Source organism: Melopsittacus undulatus, chromosome 5 (assembly GCF_012275295.1).
Source record: "Melopsittacus undulatus isolate bMelUnd1 chromosome 5, bMelUnd1.mat.Z, whole genome shotgun sequence".
In the NCBI taxonomy this organism is placed as follows: domain Eukaryota; kingdom Metazoa; phylum Chordata; class Aves; order Psittaciformes; family Psittaculidae; genus Melopsittacus; species Melopsittacus undulatus.
In genome coordinates, this window is record NC_047531.1 from 42,553,541 (window position 1) to 42,563,873 (window position 10,333).

General features: G+C 39.8%; 1 protein-coding gene across 1 annotated transcript; it reads right to left on the reverse strand.

The window, feature by feature from the left end:
- Positions 1-1,576: 1,576 nt before the first annotated feature.
- On the reverse strand, positions 1,577-10,227 carry LOC101880994 (natural killer cells antigen CD94-like). The gene is made up of 7 exons (XM_005150497.3): positions 10,037-10,227; positions 9,254-9,403; positions 6,543-6,641; positions 5,186-5,272; positions 4,744-4,898; positions 2,633-2,745; positions 1,577-2,278 (listed from the first exon to the last, which is right to left on the reverse strand). Exons 1-7 carry the CDS (start codon positions 10,038-10,040, stop codon positions 2,158-2,160), a joined length of 729 nt encoding a protein of 242 aa, XP_005150554.2. The 5' UTR covers positions 10,041-10,227; the 3' UTR covers positions 1,577-2,157.
- Between the last annotated feature and the right edge of the window lie 106 nt (positions 10,228-10,333).

The following is a 10,333-nucleotide window of genomic DNA, read 5'->3' on the forward strand; positions in this document are numbered from 1 at the left end:
CCAAAGAAATGTACCCTGCAAGTGATCACCACTGTCTTGTCCTTCCTGATCCCTAAAAATAGAATGCTACCCTCAAAGGCACACCAAGCAGCCAGCAGGAAAAACAAAGGCTAACATTTGTTTTCACAAAGCATATAACAAAGGCATATAGCAGATGATTGCTAGAAAAAAAAACCCAAGTGTTAGTTTGTGGGAAGAAAAATGGGTAAAATGTGGCAGACTAGATTAATTATTTTTTTCAACTCAAATGGGTTTGAAACAGATGAACACTGTATTTGGCTTGCATTGTACCTTGCACTTCCTGCTGTGATTGTAAGGAATTTTGGGTAGTTCAGCTGGTAATTATGCCGATGAATTATGACTTGGCTCTGCTGAGTATTGTCAGTGTATTCAGTTCACAAACACCAGTAGTGTGCCCTTATGGCCATGAGGCCAATATTATCTGAGGTGTACCAGGAGGAGTGTGGCCAGGAGGTCGAGAGAGGGGATCATCCCTCTCTACTGACCCTGAAGCACTGTTTCCAATGCTGGGCTCCTCAGTACAAGAAAGACAAGGAGCTACTGGAGAGGGTCCAGCAGAGGCCACAAGGATGATCAGGGGTCTGAAGCACCTTTCTTATGAGGAAAGATTGTGGGAGCTGTGTCTATTTAGTCTAGAGAAGAGCAGATTGAGAGGGGATCTCGTTAATGTATATAAATATCTGAAAGGCAGGTGCCAAGAAGATGGTGCCAGACTCTTCAGTGGTGCTTAGCAACCAGACAAGGAGCAATGGCCATAAACGACAAGAAGTTTCACCTCAACATGGGGAAGAACTTTACATTGAGGGTGGCAGAACACTGAAACAGGCTGCATAGGGTTGTGGTGGAGCCTCCCTCTTCAGAGGCATTTCAAACCCACCTGGACACGTTCCAGGGTGGCCCTGCCTTGGCAGGGGGGTTGGACTGGAGGTCTTTTCCAGCCCTAATGATTCTATGATTCTGTGATGTTTTAGCATATTAGGAACAAAGGTTCATTTTTTATACCAAGGAACTGCTTCAGTCTGTAAGAATATTTTCCAAGGAAATATTGAACATTAAAAACATGCTATCATTGTTTCACTTATTTTAAGTAAAGTCTCAAATACTAAGGCACATGCACACAATACAAGGTATATATATGCAAGGAATATATGCATATGTAATACAGAACAGATGCTGACATACAACTTCAAGGAACTCATACAATGAAACTCCACCCAGAAAATTGCAGGCATCATCTTCCTTCAAGAAGTATGACAAGTGCTTTAATTACACAAAATGCACAGTGTGTACCTTGCCGTCCAGAGGTCCCAAACAGTGTGGATATAATACAAGAGATCAAGTAAGAACTGTGGCAATGGATTCTGCGTCATTTGAATACAAATCGTGTGCAGTTCTGAATGGAGCACATAATTAATGTTCTTACTGTTATTTGCTTAGCAATTAGTAATATGATAGCACTGAAGCTATTCAGGTAATATTTTATTCCAAATGTGACATTTTACTCTGCTTTTTTGAAGAGATTGCTTCCAGGGATTCCCCGTAGACTTCTCACAAGTGTTCTTTAAATTTCATAAATATTAATGAATATATGAATATATCTTTATGCATAAATAGAGCTTTGGGTTCTTTCTGTATCCCTGTAACCCAAACAGGGTAACAGCTGGCAGAACAGATTTAGGAAAGAAGGCATGTCTGGGCAAACTGCTCTAGAGGAGGATTATGTGTGGACGGTAGTTAGTGAGTACATTAAGAAAGTCAGTGAGAAAAATCATCAAGGATGTGGTTGGTTTGGTTTATGCCTGGCAGGTGTTAGTGTAAAATGCTGACTGAAGCTCAAAAATATAAAGCTCTGCAAGACTTTGTGGTTGTCAACTTAGCCACACAAGAATCATTGCTTGACTCTAGCTCATAGTTTCTAGCTTTGTAGGTTGTTTTTCTTTTTTCTCTCCAGTTTGTAAACCTGGGAGAGAAAATGTAGACAACGAGGAAGACTTAGTCTCTAATAACACATCCATTTGAATCACCATTCTTAGAAAACTGCATGATAAACAAACATGAAAATATATATAAAACTTCCAGTTCTTAAAGTGGGTATCTCACAGTGGCGGATCCCACATTCCTTCTTGCACTGCTTCTTCAAGTGAAATGAACAGCCACTTTCTCACAGATCCAGAATTGCTGTGTTGAACAGGAGTGGCTGGCATAAATGATCCGTCCATATAAGGAGGCACAGAAGATGCTGTCATATAACAAAACCCTAGAAAGTTAAAATATATGTCTTAATGATGTCCTGGTAATATCACATGATTGATATTTAGACCATTTGTAATCATTTTCCACTGGAATGTAGAGTTATTTCCCCCTTGGAGATACTTTGTTTGTGCTAGGTGGTCCTTTTGTCATGTTCGTGTGACTGAGTTGTACTTTGCCACCCATTGTTCCTTACACAGGACATAAAATTGGAAGCTTCATAGCAGGTACTATATTCGCCATGCTCCTTCATCATTGCACATGTGACAAGCATGAGCAAGTAAAAGGAAGCACAAGTCTCATATAATTTACTGGGGCACACTGGTTAGAACTGCACTGGTCCTAAACTATTAAGGCTTACCAATTTGTTGCTTCTTTGGAAAAAGCTGTTCCATCCTCCCAGTACCAGCCACTCCTTTCAGATATGTATGATAATCCGACCCAGTAAAACTGTGAATCCTGTGGCAGAGAAACCTGTAGGTATGAGAAAATAATCACAATAATATTTAAAAAATGAGACCTAAGTTCCTGTATCTTCTTGAAGGTTCTGCAACCAAAAGCGGTAACTCTTACTCAATAGGAGAGTGATCTGTTCTCCATGCTTGTTTTCTATGAGGCAGTACTGACTGCCCTAATTATAGGATCATTCAAATACCATTGTTCATTGAATTGCCACAAGAGAAATGTATCCCTGATCTGTAAGAACACTGCTTTTTAAAAGAAAACAAAAACCTGGTCTGCCTTTAGGTATCTACACTGCTTTTAGACATCTACACTTCCTTTAGACATCTGCAATTTAGTTATACTTAGGAGAACACTATTTAAGCACCAATTTGAGTCAGCAGAGATGTGGCCAAGAGATCCAGTGAAGTATGACAACTGATCCACCTCACCCAGTGGGAGTGCTACTGAACACTTATTATTGGCCAGAGCTCCCACTGACTGTTAACGGAACCTGAGGAAGTAGCTTTGAAGTTGCAAGCCACTTACGCTGTAGATGCCTGAGGTTAGGTGAGATAATTCCCAACCTAGACGGCAGAGTCTGTGACCTAAATGCAGGCCTCTTATATCTTTTGAGATTCTCCATCTGGTCTGAGGTCTTTACATATGGTTGACAGACAAGACTGAGAACCTATGGGAGAGCTGTGCCTTGCTGAGGCATTATTTGGAGGTTGAAGAGGTAATTTCAGATTGCCCTAGAAACCTGTGCTTAGGCACTGGAATAATTCCATAGGTGTTTAAGTGCTACCTAAAAGGTTCCTCAGCATCTTAGCCCTTTCATATCATCCAACTACTCTACTGCTGCTTAAGAGCATGTATAGGTACTCATCCAAAATCTAAAATTCACAGCTGGCTTAAACTGCTCTGGCCTCAGCCTGGCTGAAGCTGCCTATAACAAACAAGGAAGAAAAAATAAGCATCCAGACATCTGTAATGAAACTATTCAAGGATTTATATAGCACATCAAAACAATCTCTTGAAATCAACATTGAAGGTGTGGTGTTCAGGTGTCTCCCAACAGTGGGAACCATGATTCTAACTTCAGGATGCTGTTAACCATAATAATAAATCGTTTATCCAGTTTCTATTTTGTCTCTGATTTTCACTTAAATCTCATATGTTTTTCGTTAAAAAAAAAAAAATCCAAAAGGCCATCCTTTATGCCTTAAAATAACAGTTGAGAACTCCACTCTGAACCTAATTCCATCTGGAAAAAGGAGAGTTTTTCAGGGAAGTTTGTTTCCTTTTTAAAGTTTTATGTAGCAAAAAAGAAAAAAAAATAAGGTTATTTGGATTTTGTGTAAGCTTAATATCTTTTGGAAAAAAAGTTTCCAGATATAAGTGTACAAAAAGGGAAAACGTGATCTTGACAGCAAATTAGAGATTTTTCATTAGTCGTCAAAAACAACCCCAAATTAGTAAGACTACTTAAAATTAGTAATTCCCTAAAGTCCAAGGCTGTCTAGTCTTTGTGCTACCATTAACAGCACCCTGTGAGGGTGTAACACAAGGCCAGAAAACAACCTTTAATAGTCATTTTGCACTGCAGCATGCAAATGATAGTACCATGGTGAATCAGACACTCTAGATATTATGGCAGATGTGAATTTGATGTCAGGAGCCTGCAGTAATAAAACTTGTGGAAAAAGAGAATGAAAACATGCATTCTGTGTGCTGGGTCTCCCTCCTCCATGCTGATAATATAAAATTTATTTTCTTTGTGAAAACCTAAGTATTAGCTAAAAAAAGTATTTTATGCAATGGCTTATTCTATTTACTGTAATGCATAATTTTTACAGCCCACAATCTAGAAAGTGTTGCAAGTCATGACAATGTTACGATGTGCAGGAAGGCTGCTTGACCAGGGAAACTTAAACACATGCACTATAAATGACCCAACTACTTTCTGCCTGTGTGAAAACACATCACATGAAGAAATGCATGAGGTTAAAAGCATAAAAAAAGATATACCATCTTTGCTTTGTCTTTTAGCACAAGAAGAGTGGAGTTTCTTGAGGAACAGAACTCTTGACTTTGCTTCCATGTTTTCTTCTGCTTTGAAATGTAGAAGCAGTTGTCAGCTCCACTGTTTCGCCAGCTTGCTGGACAAAGGGCACATTTTGTTTCTAGAAATCAGAAAGAGTATTATGCAGACTTTGTGAGGCATACAGGGCTTTAGCTACTGGCTTGACTGAGGAAAGATTAAAGGGAGCCATGAATCATCTGAGCTCTTCAGGGGCAAGAGACAAATTGTTTTGTATGTTAGTGTACACATATCCACACCTCAAATACTACCACAGCTAAAACCAGACATGAACCAGTCAGATCTTTTCCCTGTGATTTTATAGTGTCTCAGAAAATGGGCTCTGTAAAGGGGGTGATTTGTGTTTATTTACATAACAACCACATTTACCATTCTTCTCCTTCCCTTCAAAACATAATGCTTCCCTCATTTCCTGAAGCTTCTTTCCTTCTTCAGGATCCTTGGAAACCTGAAAAACTGAAGGGTATGAAAGTGCTTATCAAAGATTGGTTTTATAAAAATTGTAGCTTCAATTGTAGCTTTAGTTTGTAGCTTTTGACTCTTTATTTTTCTTTTTGTCTACTTTATTTGTATGTCCATCGTCATGTCCACATCATCCACATTTTCTTAAATGGGAGGGTTGTGCAGCACTGGAAAAGGTCACCTGGGAAGGTGGGGGCATCTCCACCCTTGAAGTTTTTCAAAGGTCATCTAGACAAAGCTACAGGTGAATTGTTGATAGTCCAGCTTTGTATGGTGGGGAAGAAAGGGATGGTGTCAGAGTAGAAACCTGAAGAATTGCCTCTGAGCTAACATTGCTGTGATGCCATGGACCACCTTGAATATTCATTCTGGGCACTTGGAATTGCTTCCCTCTTGCCAAAAAGGAGACAAGGATTCTCTGTCTCTGCTTCCAAATGTATTGGCATCATATTTGGTTGTTTATTGAAATGTTGCTGTGCAAAATCTTCTGTAAGTGTGGACAAATGGACCAGTCACAGTGCTTCGATGCCAGAATTGCCTTCCTTGTAAAAAGCTTTGAATCCAAGACAAAAGAGAGTAGATATGAAATATTTCAGTAACAGTCACAGTGGGTGGGGGAGGCACTACTACCCTGATTGTGTGGTTAATGAGGTAAGCCACTACTGTGGAAATTAAACATTTCAGATATGGGTTAGGGTTAAGGGTTAGGGGTTAGGGTTAGTCAGTGGTTAGGGTTAGGTTTTAGGGTGAAGGTTAGGGTTAGGCTTAGAGGTGTGGGTTAAGGTTAAGGTTGGGGTTAGGATTAGGAGAAGGTTTAGGGTTGCTATGATTAGAGTTAGACATTAGTTGTTAGTGTTGGGGTTATGTTTAGGGTTATGGTTTAGGATTACACTTGGTGTTCAGTTCAAGGGTTAGGTTTATGCCTAGGGATAGGGTCAGGGATTATCTTTAATGTTAGGGTAATTGAGTTTAGGATTAAGATTAGGGTATAGTTTTAGGGCTAAGGTTAGTTAGGTTTAGGTCTTGCATTAGTATTAGTGTAACCCTTATGGTTAAGGTAACTGTAACTGCATATAGCAGTTATCTTGAGTGACTTGTGCTGAAATGCAGCCATGGGGGTACTTCTGTGCGAGAGCTGCACTGTTGCCCTTCTTGCCTTATTTTTTGTCACTGGGGAACAGGGACAGTCTGCAGGGAGAGAAGAAGCAGCCATACATCTGGAATTCACTCACACAGCAGCATTTTGGGACACCATTGTACTTACACAGGGCCAGTAGGGCTACCAGCCCTAGAAGCAGCAGCAGGCTCAAAGTGAGGAAAACAAAGGCCACTGGCCGCCATATGGAAGATGAGGCAGAGGTTTCTGGAACAAATAATAAACACATTCAGCAACAAAACTAACAGCTCTTCCCTTCACCCAGTGATTTTACCTCCTCTCTAACAACACCAGTTCATCTTCCTCATAGAATCATAGAGTGGTTAGGGTTGGAAAGAACCTTATGATCATGTAATTCCAACCCGCTTGCCATGGGCTTGGACACCTCACACTAAACCATGCCACCTAAGACTCTGTCCAACCTGGCCTTAAACTTAAACTGCCAGGAGTGGCGTTTTCACAACTGCCTTCTGCAGAGCCTCTTTTTTGTTTTAATGCAGTTTTTGTAATCACTGTTCTGAATTTCCTATGGTAATTCTGAGAAAATATGTACTTATTCACTGAGAATATTTATTAACTAGGGCTCGAGCGTTAGATTACAAGTTCTTCTCGTGACACAGGTAAACAGATTAGATTTTGCTGTTCCCACTGTCCTGGAAATAATAAAACAATCCGTACGACTTCTTCATCTTAAAAAGTAAAATTTACCACCTAGGTTTGGATGATTACTTCTCGTACCTGTGATTGGGATTTCTAAATAATTGCAGTGTTTGTACATTAAACTGTCCATGTTTCTTCAGGCTCTTTCTTCAGATTTCCATTGTGACTGGATGTCTAATTAGGATTATAGTGCTCCAGAATTTTACAGCTGACTATCCACACACACATATATATATATGCATTTTTCCTTCTTGGAAAGCAATCCTCAGCAGTTTTCTGTGATACTCATAGTATCTATTCTAGAGTGTTCAGACTAATTGAAAAAGATTGCATATATCAAGTTTTTTACTGGAGTCCAGTGGGTAAAAGCAAACACCTCCAGGGACCCTTTTGTTAGGTGAAAAGAAACACTCTTCAGAGGTGCTCAGAAGTCCAGATAGACTTGACAACTAAAACTCACATAGCCAGAGTTAAGGGAGATGACCCTAACCCTCATCAGTCAATGTAATTTGAAGAGACTGTAAATGGCACCACACTGAGGTGGTGACTGACATGCTGGAGGCAGGGCTTCCTTTTAAAAGGCACCTAAAAATCCTAGGAATGGGCTGTAAGTGCTTAATAAAGGCAAATATGAAATCTGGCATGTATAACAATACAACTCCATGCACGAGTACAGGTAGGAGACTAGAAAGAAGTTATGCTTGAGGGTCCTGATGGACAAGTTGAATGTGAGTCCTCAAGGGTCTTTGTGGCAGTGAAAGCTGACCAGGACTGTGGTGCACTGGAAAGACTTCAGCCAGCAGGTCAACAGAAGTGATTATTCCACTATATTTGATAATCATGATGCCACTTTGGGGTATTGTGTCTGGTGCTGAGCTTCCCTGTTCCAGACAGATGTCAGATAAGTACAGAGTCCATCAGAGGAATGCTGAGTTGGTCAGAGACCTACAGAGGGGCTGAAGGACCTAGGCTTGTTTAGCCTGGAGAAGAGGAGCCTAAGGGAGGGCCTAATTTCAGCCCTTTGCTACCTAAAAGGGCATTATAGATGAAGCCAAACTCTTCCCAGAGAAGCACAGCAAAAGGACACAATAGAAGAGTTGCAAGTGGCACCAAGGAAATTTCCAATTAGATGTGAGGAAAAAAAATCCTTTTCCTTCAGCACAGGAAAAAGTACCCAGAGAGGCTGTGAGATATTCAACCCTGGAGGTTTCAGAAACTCAGGTGGACAAGGCCCTGAGCAATTTGATCAGGCTTTAGAGCTAGCCCTTTTGAGCAAAAGATTGAGAAAGATGAACTATAGAGGTCCCTCCCAATATAATTTGATCATAAGTCATGTTCTCTGTCCATGTCAAAAGGGTTAAACATTTTCTGAGTTTGTCAACCTGTTTCTTTTCAGGAAACTCTGCTGCTAGATCACACTCCCTTTTATCCTTGGTTTTCTGGCTGCTGCTTTTCAACAGCCTCTCTTGCATCCTCTTTGCCAAGCAGTCATTCTCAATAGATAGCCCTAGATCTTTTTCAGACAGTACCAAAGTGATGTTAATTTAGTCTCTGTCTACTCTACCCAAACCAGAAATAGCAGCAATGATATTTATTTCACACATAAGCCACCTGGTGAACTTAGGAGCAGAAGCAACCGTCCTCAAGTCATCATTTAATGGTCGCAGTGGACATTCAACTCATTTACAGAAAAACTTTAGATATAAACAAATAAAAATATGTACTCAGAGCTTACATTCACTGTTAAGACTGATAAACAGGGCATCGCTACTCCCCACAGCTGAGGAAATTGCTTCCGTTTCCTAGGCCTATATTATCTGATAAAACTATAGAGCCTTCTTCTCTTGTAGTGTTCTGCCATATAAAATGAATCCTACCAAAAGGATAAAAAATCCTAACAAAGATGGAATTTGTTTTCTGTGTTGGAATAAATGGAAAAAATAATTGGAGTAAAGATAGGCTTCAGAAAAAATATAATCTGTGATCATAACCCCTAGAACACAAGACTCCATTATGATTTTTTTTCCTACTGTTTTTATGAACATTTATATGAGAACATACTATAAAGTTTAGAAGGCTTCTAAAGAAATCAACATGAACATGCAAATTTAAGTTATGTCCTAATTTAAATAGAAAAGCTAATTTCCATTTGTACTTACTGTCTACTAAAACACAACTGCCTGGAACCTTAATTGCAGAACATTTCTTGCTGCTCAAATATCCAGGAGTGATAACTGAAGTTGAGGGTCGTAAATTTAAAGCGGTGTAGCCTTCTTCATCCTCCATCGCCAGCTCGTCACACTTCTTTCCTGCAATAACAATACTTTGTGAGTAAGGGTGCACTGCAGCATGACCAATGTTTAGACAATGAGAATAGTTAATTTTTCAGCTTTTCCAGGGAAACCACGGAGGAAACTGGCTGTAGTCTGATTACTGTGTTGTAGTAAAAGTGTAACATGTTGAAAGTATATTAAGAAGTTAAAGTGGCAGTGTTAAAGATGGGCATTTTCTTCCTGAATGTGAAAATGGGAAGGCTTGTTTCCTGGTCAGAACTTAAAAGACTATTTCATTTAACTATTCACCTGATCTGACCTTGATATATCAGGCAAATATCAGGGTTTTCTATCTCCTTAAAATAAGATGCTCTAGAAATAGTTGCTATTTGAGTTAAGGTTTGAAAGATATCTGTTCACATATCAGGGCAAAAATGATTTTGCATGGAAAGCAACAGGCTGAATCTCCATACATTATTATGAAATAAATAAAAAATAATTTACAAAAATTCACTGAAATAAATGCTAGAAGGGTAAAAGGTGAGCTGAAAGGATGGTGAGGCCAGGAGCTTGGCATGATTCATATGACTGTTCAGCCTGTGTCAGCTTCACTGAGCTCCCTTCTGCTGTTGTACCATGCACAGAAGTTACCGTGCAGAAGTGGCTTACCCATCCTCACTCTTCATCTCTAGCTCTCTGCAGTGCCTTGATCCAGTGCTGAGCTGTAGCTCTTCAATATCTTCAGTGACAAACTCTCCTTAAACAGAGCACTTGTCCAGACATGATGAGTCACATTGTGGTGACTGACGGAAGGAAATTTTTCTCTTGCAAAAGAGGAATTTCTGTGGTAGCTGTTTATGCTCCTGTGTGTAAATTTCAAAGTCTTCCATTTGCAAAACAGCATCAACAGCCTGGAAATAAACTGTAATATAGTCTAATGACTGGACTATTCCTCCTTTGCTTTGC

Bases quoted from the DNA above. Each gene is read 5' to 3' on its own strand.
- LOC101880994 (XM_005150497.3), bottom strand. The intron at 2,746-4,743 runs GTATATCTTTTT...TCATACCTACAG, and splicing joins TAAAAGACAAAGCAAAGATG to GTTTCTCTGCCACAGGATTC. The intron at 2,279-2,632 runs GTAAGCCTTAAT...TTAACTTTCTAG, and splicing joins TCCAAAGAAGCAACAAATTG to GGTTTTGTTATATGACAGCA.